Source organism: Patiria miniata, unplaced genomic scaffold (genome assembly GCF_015706575.1).
Source record: "Patiria miniata isolate m_02_andy unplaced genomic scaffold, ASM1570657v1 HiC_scaffold_20, whole genome shotgun sequence".
Lineage (NCBI taxonomy): Eukaryota > Metazoa > Echinodermata > Asteroidea > Valvatida > Asterinidae > Patiria > Patiria miniata.
The window spans coordinates 39,157,299-39,179,758 of record NW_024037059.1 but is presented as its reverse complement, the minus strand read 5'-3'; the positions used below and the strand labels follow the sequence as shown (position 1 = coordinate 39,179,758).

Genomic DNA, 22,460 nt, shown 5'->3' with positions numbered 1-22,460 from the left:
CATTAGCATAGTGAGGCATCATGATTTGGGGATTTTTTTTTTTGATTGTCATGATGATTTTGGGTTTATTTTTGACATATCCAAGTAGTTTATGATGTTTTCTGTAGTGTGTTCTGGCTTTCCATTCGAACCAGTCTTGCCTTAAAGAAAGCAACTGATAAAACAAGCAACTTCACTTTCTATACATGGTATGAAACTAGCGTACATGGTAAAAACTAACTAGCATTTAGTGTTTATATTTTCTTTTCAGGGATGGTTAGGGGTCGTTACTGTTAATAGACCTAATCTTACACTTTGCATATCTTGCATTCTTTGCATAATCTGAAACAAATTTGTAAATTTCACCGAATTTGCCGATTTCCACGTGTGGCCAAATGCGCGCTCTATTTTCCAACAAATGCTTTTAAATAATATAGTGGGACTGTATATATTAAATAATAATGCAATATTAGCTGAAAGTTGTTACTGTTAATAAAAGTAGCTGCATTTTGTAAAATGGCCGATATCTTTTTTTTTTTCTTAATCGTGGTCAGAGTTTGTCGAGTATTTTTGTACTGACTATATTTTATATTACTTGATCATGCTGAACCTTTGGTTGCATTTGTACATTGTTTAAATAATTTTGATAATCTCCAAGTACTTCCAAGACTATGTAATTTGATAAACATGTAGAAGGAACTGTGTGATATATATTTGGAAAACTGTAGTGTCATAAAAGAAAGGATTTGAATATTTTTTTTTCTTTAAAGTTGATTGCAGATTAATTATAACACAGTAATGTAGAATCACATTTTCTCATGCGAATTACAACTTAACTTTCAGTGTGAATGAATTGTTTTGTTGTAATGATGTTTTTTTTCAGCATTTCTGTTAATGGGTATACATTGTATATAGTATTCTCCAGATTTCACCAAAATGGCTAGACGTTTCGTCTCATTTGGAAAATGAAAAGCTAACTTCGTTGACAATTCTTATTATTTTGGTATTAGGGTCAAAGCAATCCACGCTACACTTCGTTCACATTTGTCCATCGAATAGACCATTTACATTGTGGCAGCCATGTTAGAGGTGTGTGCTTTTGTTCAAGAAGGACACGCATGACTAGATTTGTTGTGCATTCATTGTTAATGAATGGATGGGTGCGTTCGATTAGCTTAACAGGTGTAAGTGAACTACAAGACCGTTAGATTAGCCATCACTTGATTCTCGTGTCTGCCCCTGTGTAAACCACCGCTGCCCCAGTTAGCGAGCGGGTCCGGGTGACCACAAATTCGTAGCCTTGTGGAGACACACACACAATAGGGAATAAACCATCGTAAAGGTCTCCACAGGGCAATTTCTATAGATGAATAGGTCTCCACAAGGTTTTCACGAAATAGATATATGGGTTTTACTCAAAAACTAGGAATTTCCAAGGTGGGTTGATTTGTCGCAAATGGAAGAGTTTTAGAAAAGGGATATTAATTCCAAATTGATCTGGTTATAATTACCCTGATAAAACTACATGTACAAATGAGATCAATATCTTAATACCATTAAATTGAATTGTTGAAATAGGCTCAACAAGTCGGTGAAAATTCCTGTCAAAAGTGGGATTTCTTCTTTTTTCACCACCCTGTACAATGAAACACATCTTAAAGAGGACTGCTGATGATGCGATCGAAAGTGGGATTTCTTCTTTTTTCACCACCCTGTACAATGAAACACATCTTAAAGAGGACTGCTGATGATGCGATCGATTTATAGAGGCTCCAGCTTTGCAGCTATGGACTGTTTATAAAGAACGCTGTAACCATGTGACAGGCATAATACTGTATCGTTTCGCCATGGATTTATTAACACAAAATACATACATGTAGGCCTACTGATGTTTGTGTCCATTGAAAGTTGACAGAGATTGGCAAAAATTGCGAAGGCCCTGGATTGTGTGTGTGTGTAAATTTTGTGTGTCCATTGAAAGTTGACAGAGATTGGCAAAAATTGCGAAGGCCCTGGATTGTGTGTGTGTGTAAATTTTGTGACTTGAGTTTAAAACTTGGCTACATGAAAGTCTGTTTAGCATGGTATTTGATTTGGCTTATCCGAGTCAATATGGAAATGATGTACGAACCAAAAACAGTACAATATTGCTACTTTTGAACCAAAACATTCCATTGTGTTTGGTTAACAAAAAGATCCGAAGTCTGACGTAAAGACTCAAATATTAGAAATTCTCCTCGAATTTAATGGCGAAATGTACTATTAGTTGCATTGTATTTCCCGTTTACTACTTTTTGGTCACAAGCGTAGAAAACACCTGCGTGGTTTATTTGATGAAAAAAAAATAGTTGAGTGCTGCAGATTCGCCACAGGTGATTTGCATAATTCGGAATGATTTTTAAAACATTTAGTAAATAACATGAAATGAAGTACTCGCTTATGTGCCTTCTTTGTAAAATCTTTCACAATTTGTGGTATCCAAAATATATTCCAGGCTTCTGGACAGAGGGAATACTTCACAGCAGAGCTACCTTTTAATGTGGTACTGTATCAATTATAAAACTCTGTGTTTCCATTTCAATGGTATATATTATGTCATTTTGTACAATCTCAAAAAATGCATCTATAAATACATTATTGTGCCTTTTTTAACAGCATAGTAACTTATTTACTCAGCATTTCACTATTTTTGTATTTTTTTTGTTTTCCGATGAGATAATAAACGAGATCATCCAGTACTGGATTTTGAGCTATCTAGCTATCTTGTATTTGAAGTGACTTTGTAATTTTTGATTAGGAGCTTGTTATTTTATGCGCAGACATTGGTCGTGGAGGGCCGATTCCATAAAATCGGTTTTTGAATTTTTGTTCTTTTAAGATTTGGTAGTTTAACTAAATTCCTTCCGTTCTGAGCAGCCATTTATTCTAGTTAATTTAGCTAAACTTCTTGTTTCCGTCAGAAGCTCTATCGCGAAACTGCAATTATCAGCAATATTGTCGCAGTTTTTAACCCCACCCGGAGCTATTGTAACAATATGGCCATGGGGTTTTAAAATTGACAACCAGTCAGCAATTAAACGCAATCAATTACGGTTGTACTGCAAAGCCTTTTAAAAACCACCTGTTCTAGCTTAACTAATAATTGTTTGCGGCGTCATGCCTGTCTCAGGTACAATCAGGAAAGAGTATTAACTGCACTCAAGCGGCATCCAATCTCGCCATAATATGATAGTCATAAACCAATTAAGGGGTTTTACCTTTTCACGTGGACCGCAGTGGCAACGTTTTAACATTAAAAAATATATATTTCAATTTCAATCCGAGGTCAACTTTTATTCCCAAAGGAAGTGCCATCAACAACACACAATTATTTTTTGGAATAATATTATTGTAAGATCGAGAAATAACTGTGCCATGGTCAATGCACACTTGTCTACTACGGGCGGCCAAAAAGGCCAAAATTAATAATTGCAAAATTCAATGTAATTAAAACAAACCAATCATTAAGCTTACACGATGCTGAATCAATGCTGGTTCAGGGGCCATTTAGTCTTCAAGCCGGCCTATATCACATTTTAATACACCCCCACGTGATCGAGTCTGGACCAATCAGAAGCTACCAACTCTCCACGTTTATTATCAATAATATTTAAATTAAAAATTTATTAATTTTTTTTTGTATTTAAATAAAAAGTTCTTAGTTTCTGTTGTTTTCTTTGTTAATTTTAGATTTGCTGATTGATTTTTGTTTTGCTTGTTGCTCCTTTGATAATATTTAATGTTTTAAATTGTTTGGCCCTTTTGGCCGCCCATAGTCTACTTCCTATATAGTGATCGGAATATATAAAAAGTGACTTGAAAACGGAACATATGGCACAAAGTGTCACATGTCATGTGAATCATATCAAATGATGAAAACAAGCCACACGATCAAGGATACTGGAACATAATTTGCCTGCTGGTGAGTTGAAAGATCAAATAGATACCGCTGTATAGAGACGAACAATGAAAAACATTTTGGTTCACCGCGTGTTGAGGTGAGTTTACAGAACACTATTTCCGATTTCACAAAGTCCACAGTTTAGTGCACGGTCCTCGTTAATAGGAATAAAGGAGTAGGCCTACACGTAAATACAATTAAATGGAGTGGCGTTTCAGTACTCTGGCGACGTATTTTCAATAATTGGAAAGAATTTTTATTTTTTTTTACGTTTCATTATTGTGTGATTTAGTTTGTTCGTATGTCTACTTTATCTTCCTTGGTTATTTTCGTTGGTCGTAGATTTCATCATGTTAATTTTACTTTTTATCTTTAACTGATAACTTTAACTTTGTATCTTATTCTATACGGGAAGTGGTTCATAATGGGCTGTACACCACCAATGACGTACGTTGTCAAAAATTTATAATAAATAATGTTGCAACCTGACGCGCACTTCAGCGGTTGTGTACAAAGTCTATCGAGTCAAGACAATTTTATAGGGCCTGCACGTGTGTTTGTAAAACTTTATATCCATGTTATTTGTTAACAATGTTCCATTGTGAAACTTTATCCATGTTAACCATGTTTTACTATATGTACGTTATGGATATGGTTTAAAGGGAAAGATAGTATCCAGACGCTATACTTGACTTCAGCAGTTGTGTACAAAGTCCATGAGAGTCAAGAATTTGTTTTAAGTATTTCCTAACAAAATTGGAAATGTTTCCAATGGTCCCAGATTCCTGTCATATCACCATTATTGCAATGACTGACCTTCATTGAGATGATATATGAAGGAAAAAAAGTGGCGTCAGGTTGCAACATTCTTTCCCAATAATGTATAACGAAATCTGAACCATGGAAAGGTGGATTTAACAAGCGTAGCATTTTGCTTGATTCGTACTTGTTTCTGGCCCTACATGGGCCGAACCCCGACTTATGATAATCCAAAAAGAAAGAATTGTAACAGGACTTTAGAGGGAGACACTACATGACGACGTATTTACGCATAGGTATTTCACTCATTTTCAGCGATCGAGGCTCGGTCAGAATCTGACTTGACCAGTGAAAGGTTGCGTACGAATGCAGGATTTGTCATTCTTTATTATCGGCGGAATTTCAGCGATTTCAACAATCCGAGTTTACTTTTTTACTACTGGGCTCTGGGCTGGCGTTTACTGGGACTGGCTTTGGCATTTCGAACCACTGAGTTGCACCCCCGTTTGAGTACAGCCTGCTGTACAGAAAGTACCTGTGATAGGCGTTCAGGCATGGTACGCACCTAAAGGTTATACCATAACCTTCAGCGGCCGTACTTTCAAAATCGGATTAGTGTTGAGAAGAAACTGACGCCATGCATTACAACCCCACGACCAGCAGCTTTATCAAGCAGCACTACCTTTTACCAACTTGTTCGGCAAAATGTGACCCTGATGTAAGAAGTCGAACACCCAATGTTCTCCTGGAAAAATAAATAGAACTCCAACATTTTTCTTTCAGCTGAGCCAGATGTCTTCCTCGGAGTCAGAGGCTCGCCACTGGCCTATTTTACTGGCCGGTTTCGTGGTCAACTGTCTTACCTATGGCGCGGCGAGTGCCATCGGCGTGTTCTACATCGAATGGTTCGCCGAGTTTCCCGAGAGTGCTGCCCTCATCGGATGGTTGTCATCGTCTTTACTGACCATGCTTTTGTGTGTTTGTAAGTTAACTAAAATACCTTGTGTCATTTTCTAAATCTGCAACCATTTATTGTTACATCAACTGCCGTCAAGTCTATTGTTTTACGGCTCTTTGATCTGAATTAAAACAGGCTTTATACATGTAGGCGACAGTGTAGTTTGTGAGATATTAAATTAACCGCTCCTTATGCAGTTTGACCAGTTCTGCATGGCGATGTGTTTAATTTCAGTGGTGCGTGGCTCCGTTGGTGGATCCACGGGGGATGTTAGGGGGTAGGCCCGGGTTCTCTCTCCCCAAGGCCGGATCCAGAACACAATTTTTAATCCCGAAAAAAGTGGGTCCAAACATTTTCCGACCCAAATTTAACTTGAATACGAAAAGCAAGGGGGCCCGGGGGCACTAGGACTCTTCATGACATTGGTGAATGGTGGCGCAATGTTAATTGCAATTGGTTCGTTCATTTTTTTTTTGGAGGGGGGGGGGGCATGGTCCCTGTTGGTCCCCCTCCCTTTGGATCCACCTTTGTCTCCTCCTGGATCCACCTTTGTTTCCCCCGGCCGCTAAAAATTGGAAAATCATGCAGAAAACAAGTAGCAAACCCCTCCATCCATTGACAGCTATCCTCAGGCCTCGCCCCTTTGCGCCAATGCTGGATCCACCTGTTGGTTTATTTGGGGTTGGACCGGGAGGGGGGATGTTTGCATGGCGCTATGGGACCTATCTGTTGCCCTTTTTTCTTCCACAGCCCCTTTGGCGGGTGCGCTGACCAGATATTTTGGAGTTCGTCCCGTAGCTATGGCTGGTGCCCTCCTGTCTTTTCCCGGGATCCTCATAGCGTCATTTGCCACGGACGTTTACGTCCTGATCATTACACTTCCATTCATGGCAGGTAAATAGACCACATTTTCCGGTCATCTTTTTTGTTGATCAGTTTCAAGGACTTCAACAAAAATAAACCGTTGTTTCAAAGTTGAGCAAAGAAATTGACTGGAGCTGCGAATTCCGTATTGCCGTTACGGCGCTCTACCAACTGAGCTATCCAGAGCTGTGTTGGCGGTTCCCATTTCGTTGATGTCTTAAACAAAGTTTGTTCCAGGGGCGCTATATAGTCAGAAGCCTTAAAACCCGTAGGATATCCTATGTAGCCAGCGATCACGCCTAACTAAAGTCACAAATGCTATCAAACTTAATAATGGTATATGCCAAGTTGTGAAGTTGACATAGTCTGCTGTTATTAGGCCTACATGCAGCCTAATATGCACGCCCTGTGGGATTGAAAGCCGCAAGTGCATGCACTTTTTTGTGTCTGTTGGTCTTGTGATATGATTGCTGCAGGCCATCGCGCAGTGCGTCACGCCATTTTGTTTGGCAACTTCCAACCGTCCCAAAATGTTTGCAACCTTTGTTTGTTTGTTTGTTTGCTTGTTTCAGGCATCGGATTTGGAATGTCGTATACTGGCGTCATGGTTATCATCAGTGAGTACTTTCATCAGCACTTTGCACTGGCCGTAGGAATAGCAACAACGGGGACCGGTGTCGGCACTGTGGTCCTGCCAATCTTTTTCGGCTACTTGATCGACCGTTACGGATGGAGAGGAGCTCTGCTAGTCTTCAGCGCAGTGCAAGCCAACGCGTGCCTGTGTGCAGCCATAATGAGAAGCCCACCGAGAAAGACGAAGACGGGTGAAGATGGAAAGAAAGAGGTGACTGGTAACTATGGCAGCATCGGCGAGCGTCGGGGGATACAGGGAGGGTCTCCTTACAGTCATCTTGTAGAAGATAAAGATGAGGATGATGACAAAATCGTCAGCTCCTCACAGGTGAACTCTGATCCATGCAGTGAGGCAAAGACAGCGAAGAGGATTATCACAGAGAGACTGATGACGCTCCTGGATCGCACCGGCATATCTCTCTTCTGGACCAACCGCGTCTTCGTAACCTTTCTGATAATTTCGATCACAGACGCTCCGATATACGGTATCACGCTGCCGTACCTGACCGCTCTAGCCGAGTCGGTGGGCGTGCCGGAGCTCCAAGCGACCACCCTGATCTCCATCATCGGTGTGTCTTACATCATCGCGTGCCTGATCTCCGGTCAACTCGTAGACGCTCGAGTGGCTGGGCCAGCGTGCATGTTTGGCTCCGCCGTGGCCCTAGCATCCGGTGCTTTGGTGTTGTTCGCCGCCACCGCCAGCTATCCCGTCTTTGCGGTGTGTGCGTCTACGATCGGGCTGGCTGCTGGGGTGTACATCCCGATGACGTCAGTCATGGTTCGCAGGATCGTGGGCCAGGAGAGATACCCCGGAGGCATCGGTGTCGTCATGGTGATTGTTGCCACGGGGAACATGGCGTCAGCATTCATCGGAGGTACGGCTACAGGGCAAAATCAATTGTTATATATAAATTGCCTGCAAGCTCCAAAAATAGTAATTTATGACACACTCCTTATACTCATATTCATATGTATTTACACTTAATCATTCTGAAAAGAAAATGTTTAGACAATAATTTAGATAAACTGATATAGAATAAGCGGTGGGCTTCTCAAAAAGCAAGCTTGTCAACTGTGAAGAAGTCCGCCGCGTTATGAGTAGAAAAAAATATCAAGATAACTACTAATTACTCTTGTTCCTTTAACTTAACTATGCACAGTGAAGTAAACTTTAAGTTACACATACAGAGATATAAGGGACCAATTACAAACAGGACGAGACAAAAACAAATCAAGTGCAATCAGAACATACATGGGATATCATTAGAAGAATATGTTCACACTGCTTGAATTGAATACTTCTCGTTTGATACCTTAAACTCCAGGATAACATTGTAGGCATCCATTTTATAGTAGCACTTATCAAGTTCACCATGTAGTATCATATTGGAAATATAACACAGCTATCCGTGGTATATTTGATTGTATACATTGTATATCTTCCCTATATGCAGGAACCCTGTACGACATGACCAATAGTTACAGCACTGCTTTTGTCTTCGCAGCGGTAGTGTCTGGTCTGTGCGCGGCCACAGTGCTGGGTTTGCACCTGCTCTGGACGAGACTGGTTCCGGATGACCGATGGCCTACAATTACAACTCGATCATCAAATACCGAAGCAAGAAACAAAGGCAAATGATTTGAAGACTAATTCTTTCAATGCCTATTCGTACAATTTTGTCATCTTTCATTTTCCATGGATGATTGGTTTTCATCCTTAAGTAGATTTGGGCCTATTGACTGACAAGTAATGTTTTTGTTTTTGTTTTTGTTCATGAGGTGGTTTCGTGGGTAATGTTCAGCTTCAGCATCATGTCTTCAGTGATACGTTTTTGTAAGTGTATAATTTATAAGTGTTTTTTTATAATTCCTTAAGTTACTATCACCAAGATGTGGGGTAACAGGTCTATTGACTGCAGTATTTGTTTTTGGCTTTTGTTGCCCTTATATAGCCCATCTTGGTGATAAGCTTTTTCCCTCTCTTTGTTTTCTCTTGGGTATCGATATATGTATTGTAGTCTATGTCTATTGTAAATTGTATTCTTTGGCTGAATAAATAATTATAATAATAATAACAAAAAAACGTAGGGAAGTATTACCAGAAAATTTTACATTGAAAAAAATAACCCGATAAATGATAATGGAAACTTGTGATTCAAAAATAAAGTTTTACAAGTCAAAAGCAGCATGGACGAGATTCCACATTAAACAGTACGTGCGCGTTTGTTGTTAAATTTTTTTCATATCCTGATTCAAGTTTCACGAATTCACGCTGTGGTTATGTGACGTCATCACTTCATTTATGGATCACATTTACCGACAGACAAAAATCAACGGAAGTGACATGAATTCAAGGAAGAAACATGAGATTCGCACGAGAACACTTTCGAATGAAACGTAATCTTCCAGTGTTAATTATGCGATGTTATTGACCGATTAAAAGTGGTCGTTGTCGGAACAGCGGGCAAATCTGTTTGCACAAAGAATGAAGCTCTAATTTGAGAGAAAATCTAGTTATAATCTGTCGGAATTGTCTGATAAAATAACATTGACAAGCGGTATAAAAGCAGCTGCAGAATCGATGAGCAAACGAAGTAGTGAAAACTCCCAACCTTCACGATGAAATTCTTCGCATTGGTGTCTTTAGCTCTGCTTGCGACCTTCACAGGTATGTGCATTTTAAATAAATTGTCTCTATTAAATATTCACATGTTTTGTCATGGATATGTACAATTTTGGTGCGTAACACCAGGGCAATCATTATGCAAACGTGTAATGCCTAACCTTTGAAGTTGGTATAGGATAATGTAAAGTCATACAATATGCTCCCATTTCGGTCTCAAGTAAGAATAAAATTCACGTTTTATCTTACATTTGATCACAAAAGCTGGTAAAGTTTATATATATAGGGGGAAAAGAGAAAGACAGGGTAGAAAGTTCTCTACCATCATTATACCGATTTGTTTTTAAGATTCGTCTGTTTGTTATACTGCACTGCCCTTTAAAAATGTTATACCATGTTTGTCTCTTTACCAGGAGCAAATGGTGCGTCATGCTACAGCCGGTGTGGCAATCCCTTCAGCAGGTGGTTCAGCTGTCAGTGCAACACCAACTGTGTCAAATATGGCGACTGTTGTAGCGACTACAACCTTCACTGTGTGCTCGGTAAGATGCCACTTGAAGACTTTATTACAAGCAAATTATTTATCAGTGAAGCTGCGTGTTTGATTTTTTTTGGTGCTACATGTAGGCCTATGCCTTACTCGCTTATGTGTTAATCTTGTCACACTCGGTTTTAATGTAATGCACCTTCCAAAAGTGAATTTCTCTAGTTACACCGAAATAACAGAAAATAACCTCTTTTATTTTTTACTTTTGGTACCACAACAACCAGGATCTTGCCAGGGCCGCTGTGACACTAGTTTTGACTCGAGCCATCCCTGTCAATGCAACTCGGCCTGCATCACATACGGCGACTGTTGTACAGACTACAACACCCAATGCGCAGGTCAGTGTAAAGATCCATTGTTTTGAAAGGAAGTTATTGTTAGTTAGCAATATTGGTATTGATAAGGTAAAGGAAAGACGGTGAGGCAATTCTCCAAGGGCGGATCCAGAACACAATTTGTTTTTTAGGGGGGGGGGGATTTCGCCCCCCCCCCCAAAAAAAGTGAGGCAAAATTGTGTGGCGTGGGGCTCGGGGCTTTTTTGGATTCTAAATGCCCTGTGGTGCGATCTGGGGCAATTTCTGACCACTTTGACCATTTTTTTTTGAGGAAAAGATGGTGGTGTAAGCAGTGCCTGCCTTTATAGCGACGTCACTTGGCCCCACTTGCCCCCCTGGATCCGCCCTTGCAATTCTCTCAAGCGACCACATGCACTGCACGCTAATGGAATCTTGTGGAAGAGCACAGTAGGCTAGCATAGAAAATCTCCTGAACATTACACGAATTTACAACTTGCCTCAAAGAATTGTTGATGTCTTGACTCGCAAGTCAGAAAAAGGGAAATAGACTCCACGTCTCCTGTTTTGTTTTTCTGGCACTCTATCAGGAGAATCTCCAGTCCCATCTGACCCTATCGATGGCGATGTCCCCACCAACATGGACGAATTTGCCAACGCCGTCTGGAACGCCGATGTGAACCGCCTGTCCGACTCTGATTTCTCGCTCAACTTTGGTAACTACATCAGCAACTCCAACGACGAGAGGGACTTGTCGTTTCAGCCGTGAGTCTATCACCTTTGTTGCCGGTGTAGCGTGAATTTAGGACCGTATGAAATACGGACTATTACTTTTATACGATATTTTAAGATATATATCAGATTTTACCTCGCTTAGTGAATAAAGCCTGCCTAAGTGAAGAGAGTGACCGTTCACGCGAGAGGGTTAAACTTTAACCAATAATAGGGTAAAGGAGTCCAGATTTCATAGGAGTCCGATTTTCATATGACACCGGTGCTACTCCTCACTTCAGCTCCCAATGAAGAGAGAATGCGCTACAGACTACTTTTTGTTAATCGCGCGCCAGACTAACGCGCGCCTTCAATTTGCAAAACCCTATTGGTCATTATTACCGAGTGCGCGCGTGCGTACCACCTGGTATACCTTTGGTCGCCGGTAAGGGCTAAGTTCACACTTCAGTCTGTACGTGCGCCTTCTAGTTGGCAGACTCACAATGCGTAGATTATATACATGTACATAAACACCCAAGATTGGACCCTACGTCTACATAATTAGCTTGGAACTACTGGTTTCGAACCGATCTTTAAAAATTTACGTCACGATGCGTGTTTAAATATCCAGACGGCACTTGTAACATAAGCAGTGATTAGTTTTACCTCTGTTGCTCATTTCCTTTTGGTACAGGTTATTTTCCTCCGTGAACACCGCGTTTCTCCAGCGCGACACCTACAAGACGATGAGCGCCCTTTTCGACAATTACGTCACATCTCAAGGTCAGACAGAGGTAACCACGGCAGCAGAGCAGGCTGAGCAAGACGCCTTCATGGACGCCATGTTTGAGACTGACGTCATGGACATCGCGTATCAATACGCCAAATATCTAGGTACGAGCACTGAATTCTTCAGATGAGGTCCAATCATTCATTCTATTCCGGTCAAAACTAAAAAGTCCCAAGCAAAGCAAAGCATAGGCAAGCCGATATCCAGCCGAAACGTGCCGAGTACCGTCACGATAAAAATCCTAAGTAAACTGAGACCCATGCAACTAAACGACATTGAGAAAAAAGACTTACAATAATACCAGCGATTGCTGAGGGAAATCCTGATAGCAACACGTGGGCCTCTTCAATGCACACTGCATGTTCCAGCTGCGCGCATTGTACGCGCGCTCGCGCATGCACGCTTGTCGGACATTAAACCAAGGCTGTGATTGGTCCCACGTCATGGGGCGGGGCTTAATCCGGTTCGTTAGTAAAAACGTCATACACGCGCGCACACCCTTGATTACTAGCGCCCATTGGCTGCAAACGCTCGAGCTGCGTTAACTTCCGGTTCCAATCGTGCAGAAAGTGCTGGAGGTGACGTCACACTAACGAACCGGATAATGGATCGGTCTATTCCATTCATTGCAGGGTATTACTCCAGCCTTTCCGAGTACAAGGACTTTGTACGCGGCCTTCTCTTCACGCCCTACACTCGCAAAGCTACCAGCGATACCTCGGGCTTCGAGCACGTCTTTGCTGGCGAGTGGTCCAGCAGTTCATCGATATCTGGCTTCCACAGCTGGGTCCGTATGTACCAACTGGAGCAGGAAGGGGTCATGAACTACTATGGATATATGAATATTCAAGAGGTGGGTGCATAATTAAGTGCTTTGAATATGCAACGGGCGACACCCTTATTATGAGCAAAACATTTATATGAATACACAGCGATAATTGGAATAGATTCTCCTTATTACGAACAATCGTAAAAACGAAGGAAAGAAATCAGGGCGATTATGCCTCAAAGGACGAATTTTTGTCTAAAAAGATCGGCACGACAACTTCAGTGAGTGCAAAAATGTAGAGATATACAATCAACGACATCCACCGGAAAAGAAACATGATTTTGTTTTTACACCTGTCTCCGTTAAAAACGTCTGAGCCCTCAACTAAACATAATTTACCAGATTATAAATTTAGTATCTTTTGCAGCCGGCCTTTCTCATAAGTTGTTGGTCAGCTTTAGAATGATAGAGGGATTAAATGAGGAAATATACGAAAATAGACTTTATCTATAATTATCCCTAATGATATAGGATAAATGGAGTCAGCTGTACCAGAGCATGAACCACTCATTTTGTACCCGTTCAGTGTGAGTTAAAAATAAACACCCAAATGTCAGGACTACTGTTCACACACATCCCTATGTGCATGATTTGTTTTCGTTTTGCTTAAAGGACACTCACCATTTTGTGATCCGTGGACAGAACTTTAAAACGACGGTTGTGTTTAAAATTCCGTAAATTTATTGAATGATTCTTATACTAAAAGAAAGCTAATGAATTGGGCTTTCATATCGTAGATTTTGAAAGTGCTACATGCAGAACTTCAGTAAAACAATGGTCCCGACATTTGGGTTTTGGTTTTATTTTACTCACCCTATATTGGACCTTGTAATTTTTTAACAGCGAGTAAAACACAGTAGGCCTAACTTTAAAAACAATTTAAAAAACCAAAGTCATCATTGTTAGCGATTTTTTTCACCCCCAGCCTCGCCAGGTGCTCTACCAGTTTGAGTGGGAGGGGCGAGTCAAGCCCCTGACTTCCATCATGTACGGTGTCAGTCCGGAGTTCGAGATCGCCATTTTCTCGACCTGCTTCTTGACCAATCGCAACGCGGTGTGCCCCATGACCATCAACGGCGGCAGCGCGTCCGTGCAGACTTGGGACCAGAGCGGTATGGACGTCTTCGGCTCCGCTTACTTCATCGCGTAGATGATTCTCGGGTCTATTTGGCCACCGAATCAGAAGTCATTACTGTAGGGCTCACTTGCAAAAGTCAAGGTGGTAAAGTGGGGCTATCAGATACTTAGATGTGGTCAAATAAACTCATAAAATTGACTCAAAGGGTAAAAGGGCACACAAGGACTTGTTAATAGCCTCTGAAGGAGATATACATGCAACATAGCCTCAATTATAGTAACAAAGACACCGTGACAAAACCAAAATATCGAGGGGAAATGAGACAAAGTGTAGCATTCTAGCTCACGAGGAAGATTTAAAGTGATGGGGTTGAGATGATTACCAACGTTTTACGAATCTACTGCCTTCCAATTTACATTATCGAAGCATGCTTCAATGTCTTTTTGTAAATTTAAGGTTCTCAATGTTTAAATTTGCATATACATACCAAGTAATACATGTTGATCTTCACACCTGTTGTTAACTTGCGATTTTACAGGTTGGATTTAAACAGAGGAATTTCCATCCAAAGGTTTACTCTGTGTGTCAAATCATGTTTTGAGTATTACACTTGTGCATTTTTGAGCAATTAGTCTGATTAAAGTAGAATTAGGAGCCATGTCAGCACAGCTTAAAACAAAATAGCTTTTTCCGGGTTCTTTAATCTGTTCTTTGTCATGATTCACGAAGCAATGTTTTTGCCCACTGTAATATCCACTGTGATAGATCCTCTTTTCGAAGTTGTCCACTTTCATTTCTCCTCCAATTCAAATCTGAAGATGTCCACGGAGATGTTGACGTATAACGGATGGATCTCAAGACGAGGGGGCGGGTACCTGAGGTTACTTAGCCCGTCATTATCCATACGGCTGGAGAAGTTCTTCACCAGATCGAACCTATACGGAGAGTTACAAATAAACATTAAGACACAAGACATTGATGGAAGCCTCCTGATATTAACCCAAGCAGCCTGAAGTTAGACCGTAGTAATCCATACGGCTTGAGAAGTTCTTCAAGATCAAACCTATACTCCAAAGTGTTAAAGCAAACTTCAGCTTATAACACCTCGGAGGACAATGTCGAGAACGATGCTGCATAAGGTAAAGCGTCAGAAACACAGAAGAAAACCTGAATCAGAGAACCAAAACTAACTGGGTTGTGCATAACCTAATTGCAAACGTCAAGGTTTCTGCCTGATATGACATCACACTTTTGCTCACGAATATGGAAATTCGCATTAGCATAAAAACCAACAAGGCACCAAAATACTCTTGAAAATGGCGAAATGACAATTGTAAATAAGATTAAAGGGACACACAGGTGCATTTTCAAGGATTGCATTACAGATATATCATTTCAATGGTCCCTTTAACTATTATGGTGAGATTTTGTACCTTTCTGGTATCTCTTGTGCACTGTTGTGGTGATGCTCAATGACTTTGTAGAATCCAATGTAGCGATTGCGCCCTTTTGGTCTGGGAGCAACTCTCAATTGAACCTTCTTGGCTCGCAGATAGATTTCGTCGTCTTCGCCTCCCCAGCCCCAGTACACGTTGGGGAAGCCGTTCATTTTCCGCAGGTTGCTCTCGAGAAAACCCGTCACACCGCCGAACAGGAGCTCGTAGATTATCCTGCAGATGGGTGTGAAAAAGATCGGTAATATTGATTTAATCGAGGATCATAAACATAGGCGTAGCCAGCGCGGGGGGGGGGGGGCAAGGGGTATCCCCCCAATATTTTGTAAAGACTGCCCTTTTCCACAAATGCCTTTTTTCACCAGCGATTACCCCACCCCCAATAATTTGTAAAGAGTGCCTTTTTTTCTGAACAAGTGACCTTCAAAGAAGTGGTGCCATTTTGTGTGCCATCGGCTGTTCCGGGTGCTTTTTTTTTATTTTTACGCACGTATCGCCCTGAAAAGCACCATATACTGTCCGTTAGTGTGCATAATCGTCGGTTTTGAACAGCGCCCCCATCGACAGATGGCACATTACAAAACAGATTGTTCCCTTACGTGTAATTCCAATTACTATCGCCGCTGATGAAATGCCGTGGCATGTTGGAGCATCCGTAGTAATTCAGGTCGCTCAGTGGCACGTGATCAACGTCGTGGAACACGAAGCAATCCCATTGCGATATATTCAGGCTCTCCAGGAACCCGATATTCATAAGCATCGCTCTGTTGAAGCTCAGATCATTTTCCTGTAAAAAAAAAGAAGCAGATGACAAAATAATGTTGCGCTGTATCTTCGAAGAGATACAGTGCTTCCCCTTGAATTTCCGAATCTGATGATAATACGAGGAATTTCGGACCATCTAACATCCAAAGTGCAATCTAGACATAGGCCTACCCACTCTCTTCTCGGATTGTAGAGTTTATCTTCATCATTTTTGTAATGACCTTTAATTCTACTGTCAAATATTTCCAATGTCCAGCTCTATTTTTCAAATTCCAGTTTTTCAAAGTCCAGCCTATCCGTGTTTTGGAGGGTCCACATTATTTGTTGGTTTTTAATGCTGCAAATATTGCAGCATTGTAACGTCAAAACTTATCTTTGCACTTCAAGAAGGCATGATTTTTTTTCTTAGATAACCCCTTCATTATCACTTCTTTGTGATGTCGCCTCGAGTGCATGGCCCTTAAAAACCAAGGGCATGTGTGGGCAACTTTCATAAAAGAAAAATACCTGGTTGACAGTGAAGATACCAAACTCTAGTTGCTGCCTCTGCAGCATGGGAACCAGATAGCGAAGGAAGATAGGTAGATGGTGAGATCGATTCCGAAACGGAATGATAATAGCAACCTGGATGAATAAAACGAAATATAACAAACGGAAAATTAAAGGCAGGGAATGTTGAAGTGTATTTAGTATCACTTTGACATTTCTTCAACATGATAAACTTGTTTAAACAAATTAATGCGAACGCTTCAGAAGAATCCAGTTTCGTAAAACCTTGGCAGGTGTTGTCGCATTCATCTTGAATACAATTTATCAGGTGTAAGGTTTAATAAGCGGGTGTCATGTTGAATACAATTTGTCTGGTTTAAGGGTTAATAAGCAGGTGTTCTCACTGTTGCTTAAAACCAAAACAATGTTTTACACAGACAAATTTAATGCAAGGACAAATTCGTTTGAAACAGACACCGATTTAAGTACAAAATGCAAGCTCAATTTTCTTTGACATTTGACATAGGCTCTTGCACTAAAAGGAGATTGCAACGTTGCTGTCAGGTCTCATCCCCGAGACATTGTAATGTGGGGAAACTTTTAGACAGGTTTTTTTTTGTGGAGGAATATATCAAAGCCAGACTTAGATGCATCTTACCTTCCATTTTGGTATGCACTGATTGGGCCGCCAATGGCCGCCTGGGATGAAGGTATAGTTCCCTATCTTCATCTCCAACTTGCCTAGGTGAGCCTCAATCCTCCTTCTACCCAAGGTTTGGAACCAGTCGGTCCTGTTGATGAGGTTTGGGATGACCGAGTCAGCTAACACTGTGGCCTCCTTGGCTCTCTTCATCGCCTCCTCTCCGAAGATAAGACTCTCCGCTTGCTCCATGGTGAAATCATCGAGATCCAAGAAGTTCATTTTATCTGGTATTGACAGCAAGAAATAAATCTATTAGTCGTGTGGGTTCTTGTGATAAACTCCCAGCCCAGCTCGAGGGCTTCTATGGAGTTCGTATGGTGTTGGAACTTTTGACAACCGAGCTACATTGACTGTAATTATGTGCTTATTGGATATTGAAGTTAAAGGATACTCACTTAGATTTGGAATATCTGAATCTGGGCACTCAGGCATCTGACGAAACAGGGCTCTGTCAGCTTTACTGTCGTTTCTTGCTGGAACTAAGAAACATCAGTATTTCATTGACAAATAATTATTAATGGTTGAAGAAAAAAATAACATAAGTTGTATCCATAAGGGCCGATGTTAACGAACAACACAACTACGGCCAAGTTCGCGCAAGGACTATACTTGACCAATGGTTAACTATACGTTTGCCCGAACTCTGTCTTGTCGACGGTGGTTGACTACGCTAGTCGACTATTTGGAACCAGCCTACTGGGGTTGGTTGCTTCGCTGGTAACCAATAGCCGCGCGCATTCATAACGGTAGCAGAGAGCCAGGATCCAGAAGTTTTGCGATGACATTTTGACCAGCGTTTGACTAGAGACGTTCGCACGTTGCTATCAGTGCGCAGGCGTAAGGTACGTCACAAATCAACCACTAGTCGACAAATGGTCCTTGCCCGAACTTGGCCTACATTGCTCGCTTTGTCTCTATTTACTTTTGCCTGTTTTATCTGAAACAACAATGAGAGATAACAAACGCGATGCAAATAATTTTTAAGAAAATGTTTCGAGTGTACCTGTGAAAATGGTTCTGTCCACAAAATGGACCCTGCTGAATTCACTGGTGATGTAGATATCTCGTTCTGCAACAAATACAAACCCAAAACAGAGGAATATATAAATGATTAAATTTCTTCGCCATTTCGTACTGTTCCATACTTAATAAAGAACACATGCGTATATACTGATTTGCATTGATAGATTAAAATGCCACGCTGCCACGGCGTGATTGTGTGTGCGTGGTGTTGACGTTGCATTAACCTATTCATTCAGTGCGTCAATGAAAAAAAGTAAATGTCTATTGTTGTCCAGAGACAATAAAATTACTAGCCTGAACGGAAATCGGCCAGTGACATCTGGCATGTTTCTAACGAATTCCAATCAATCATTTTTTTTAATCTCACTGTCGCACCCGCAATGTACGTACGATTTGTTTCAATTCATACACTGTATATAAATTATGTATGTATAATAGTAATCTATTCTAATTCTCCCATGAAGAAACCTGATAACTGCATTTCTCAAAACCATTTTTTAATTATGTCAAGTATTAAAGGGAATGTACAACATTTTGTTCTGCTGCAATTTTCAGAAATAAATGGATTTGGAGGATTAGTATGTTATAGCAAATATTGTTACAATGACTTGTTTCACGGTTTGTGTTCGTAGATGCTGGAAAAACCAAGAAAACCAATCATATTCTTGTAGTGTGGTTCCCTGACCCCACTTTAGATGAAACGGAGTAATTTATAGCCTTTTGGGAATTGTAAGATCAGAGAATCAGTCTAGCAGGGTTGTAGTCTTCACAGGTGTGTAATCAATTGCAAAGAAAATGCAGACGAACTAAATAGGAGCACTTTTTGAAAAAAAAGCCAGTTTTCTCCAACGCTGGTCGGCCGACCAGCGTTGGAAAAATACAGTTTTTCTTGAAAATGTCAGCACACCAGGAGCCACAACTTTACAGGACGCTTTAGACTGTCATTCCCTAACAATCCAGTGAGATATTTCGTGACAATTTGATCATTTCGTTTTTTGATGTTTGCAAATGTTGTATCTTCCCTTTAATTCACACTTTACTGTCGAGACCGGGCACAATACTTTACATTGGGTGTGATAAAATCACAAATTCTAAACCATTCCTCAAATATTACAAAGTGTTATTCAAACTCACATTGCTAAATTTCGTCACATTTTTAATTAGTATTTTCTGAACTTAGTTACGTAAAGGAAAAACAATGAATATGATATCGACGATTTATACCCACCTTCAAACTGGCCCCAGTTCGTATCCCGATGTACACCACGTCTGAAGTAAAACACAGGAAGAATAACGAATTGCAGGAGAGTACCTAGCACCAGACAGGCCACCAGGGCCATGTGAATCTCGGTCATTCTCACGGAGATTATCTGATACATACAGACTATCTTATGGCCGTCTACAAAACAGCAATCAGGTCTCGAGTGGCCTGAGCGATGTAGAACGATCGGCCAAGCCCCGTTTTCAGCGAAATTGGAGTTTTCGGTGTCGCTTCCAATAGGCTACATTCAGTTCTCACCAACTTTGCTATAGGCGATCGTCAGACGTCCTCAACACTAGTCGTAACTAGCTTGATCGCAGCATGATCTTGGACAATCAGACACACTTCCATCAGTTTCATTTTTGACAATTCTTAACAAACAATCCTCGAAGAAACGGGTATATGACGATTTCAAAATTCGCACTTTCAATGAATGATATAGACTACGCTCTGCGGACAGAAGTAACAAATAGTACTGGTCCGAACAAAAAAAATCGCAAGTTGTTGGCCTATACAACTCCAACCATCTCAACTGATTACCCGGTTTAAAAAAAAATGAAAATAGCACACGCAGTTCAATATACCTATACACTCATCAAGGACGGTTAGGGCCGAAAATTTAACAGCTGCAGTTCAAAAAGATACAGAGCTCTCACCCCCCCCCCAATAAAAATCGATTCGCGAAATAATCTCATTCGGTCGTGCGTAATTTATTATTGAGTGCTATAAAATATTGATTAATCGGGTTATAGTTTTGCATATTAATATTCGCTGTTCGTTGCACTATTTAAGGGTTATAGGTTTTGTAAGGGGTATGAGCGCCCTCTGGAAAAGCTTGGTGTTAAAAATACTCAGGTATGATATGTTTTTCACCCCATAATGATGAGTTATGCAAATGAGGGCAATGAGGCGGAAGCGTAAGCGGCCCAGTTGAAAATGTACAAGGGCCAAGATTTCTGGGTTTTTTTCTTGGCAGAAGTCTCTATTCATTCGTCATAAGTAAAATTATCCAGCATTTTTTTTATTATGATGCACACAATAACTCGAAAAACAAAACAAAAACAACTCTAAAAACAAATACCAGTGTGTTTGGGGTGCTATCCATCAAATGTTGGGCTGCATCGCGGGCTGGATCCCCGGGCTAGCTGCGCCAACACCGTAGCACGGACGGTCACATTTACCGGGCATTGGACGCCTCAGCTAGCCCGTGATTCAGTCCGCAATGTGGCCCACAATTTGATGGATGGTACCCCAAATCACATAGGTATTATTTTTTTCACTCGTGCGGAAAGAAGCCCTGCTAATTTCAGACCTTTCTATACCTGTATACTGTTTGTAAACATTGGCGCCATTCTGTATGGCCTGCCGCAAGCGCGTAAATTGAATTCGTACATGACAACATATTTTTCCAGAATAGTCATCTGTACGCCCTCAATACGTAGAAAAAGGGCATGTTTAGGAACTATTGTGTAGCTTTGTTGAGAAGTTGTATTTTTAACGTTCAACTAGTATTTTTGCAATTTTTAATAACTAGTCTTCATTTTTGCAGTGCTGGCCCTTCCATAGTTTGGCAACTCTGCCATGCATAGAAAGGTGAGGCGGCAGCAAAGTCTTTGAACCAGACTAAAGACAGCACAAAGACGGCCCGTTGCACTAGCCTGCGGAAGTTTTTACACGGGCGCGAAAAACGTCAAATTTGCTGGCTCCAAGCACAGGCAAGTCGACCAAAAATCCGGCCTCATGTACAGGACCGCTGCAGCATTTCGACATGCATGTTTGCGGCATCGTCGTCATCATTACTGAAAAACTGTCATTGCTGTAGGCCTACAGAACTTGTCATAAATAACTGAAGTTATATTGACCTGGACTTCGCAACTGCATTCCTTTGAACCGCTCATTTTGTGCTGAATTGGACTGAATGCACACACGACATTTTTGTGAACTCATATTTATGTTGTCGAATGATCTGAATGACGGTTTTGGGAAATATTCAAGTCAAGCTTTTGAAGTTCGACGGGGGTAAGTCCAACTGTATTATGGAATTATCGAGGGTGAGTGAATATTTATCTTCTCCTCCGGTCACACAGAACCAAAAGAAAAGCTCCTTGCTTCTTAGAATTCTGAGCAATGGTTTCTGCTATTTTCCTTCATTTTTCTAAGAGCCAGAAAATCCACATCTTTGGTCCTCAAATCGCACATTTTTTAACAAACATTGTACCGATGTTATCAACATAAAGCCCGATGTAGTTATTGCCAACAAAATGTTGTCTTTCGGGTGCTTTTTGTACACGAGGTTGTGTTTTGCATTGATGAATATTGTACCGTTAATGTCATTTCCATCTTTAAAATGCATTTAAAAAAATATTTCGCTGAGATATTAGAAAGAAAATGTATTCGGCAAGTGTATACATTATGACAACAAAGTGTCCTCCATTTTGTTTCTCCTACATGAGGTTGGGTTTTGCATTGCTGAATATTGTCATGTTGAAATACCATTCTTGTAGGCCAAAGCCCTTTTGATTTACAGTAATTTGCATATGAATGCGTGTTTGCGCAATATACAGTTCCGCTTTTTATCACGACATGCCATTTGGTGCAGTGCGCATTTTTACACGCGGTTTCAATAGCCACAAGAACAGAGAGCGATGCGAGTTGTTTGTGCACGTAGCCCGCACGTGGCCGGCGCATTGGGCGTGGTCATAGACCGCGGTGATTCTTATTGGTCAAAAAGTTGAAAGGCGCGCGCGCGTGGTATGCAGCC

At 41.0% G+C, this 22,460-nt stretch overlaps 3 protein-coding genes across 4 annotated transcripts; 2 read left to right on the top strand and 1 right to left on the bottom strand.

Annotated features, from left to right (window-relative positions):
- Nucleotides 1–5,132: 5,132 nt before the first annotated feature.
- Nucleotides 5,133–9,347, top strand: LOC119729083 (monocarboxylate transporter 14-like). Of its 2 annotated transcripts, none has more exons than XM_038201590.1 (5): nt 5,133–5,235; nt 5,462–5,660; nt 6,387–6,530; nt 7,073–8,008; nt 8,639–9,347. In XM_038201590.1, the coding sequence occupies exons 1-5, from the start codon at nt 5,233–5,235 to the stop codon at nt 8,770–8,772; spliced, it is 1,416 nt and encodes a 471-aa protein (XP_038057518.1). In that variant the 5' UTR covers nt 5,133–5,232; the 3' UTR covers nt 8,773–9,347. The 2 variants fall into 2 exon arrangements, with proteins under 2 accessions (XP_038057518.1, XP_038057517.1); XM_038201589.1 differs by having other exon boundaries at nt 8,588–9,347.
- Nucleotides 9,348–9,693: 346 nt separating this feature from the next.
- Nucleotides 9,694–14,685, top strand: LOC119729084 (poly(U)-specific endoribonuclease-like). The gene is made up of 7 exons (XM_038201591.1): nt 9,694–9,801; nt 10,170–10,298; nt 10,528–10,641; nt 11,187–11,361; nt 12,002–12,201; nt 12,730–12,950; nt 13,852–14,685. Exons 1-7 carry the CDS (start codon nt 9,753–9,755, stop codon nt 14,074–14,076), a joined length of 1,113 nt encoding a protein of 370 aa, XP_038057519.1. The 5' UTR covers nt 9,694–9,752; the 3' UTR covers nt 14,077–14,685.
- LOC119729085 (beta-1,4-galactosyltransferase 6-like) lies at nt 14,212–20,210 on the bottom strand. Its single transcript, XM_038201592.1, has 8 exons — nt 19,667–20,210; nt 18,419–18,484; nt 17,811–17,894; nt 17,371–17,639; nt 16,731–16,847; nt 16,058–16,245; nt 15,438–15,674; nt 14,212–14,939 (listed from the first exon to the last, which is right to left on the bottom strand). The coding sequence occupies exons 1-8, from the start codon at nt 19,815–19,817 to the stop codon at nt 14,795–14,797; spliced, it is 1,257 nt and encodes a 418-aa protein (XP_038057520.1). The 5' UTR covers nt 19,818–20,210; the 3' UTR covers nt 14,212–14,794.
- Nucleotides 20,211–22,460: the final 2,250 nt, after the last annotated feature.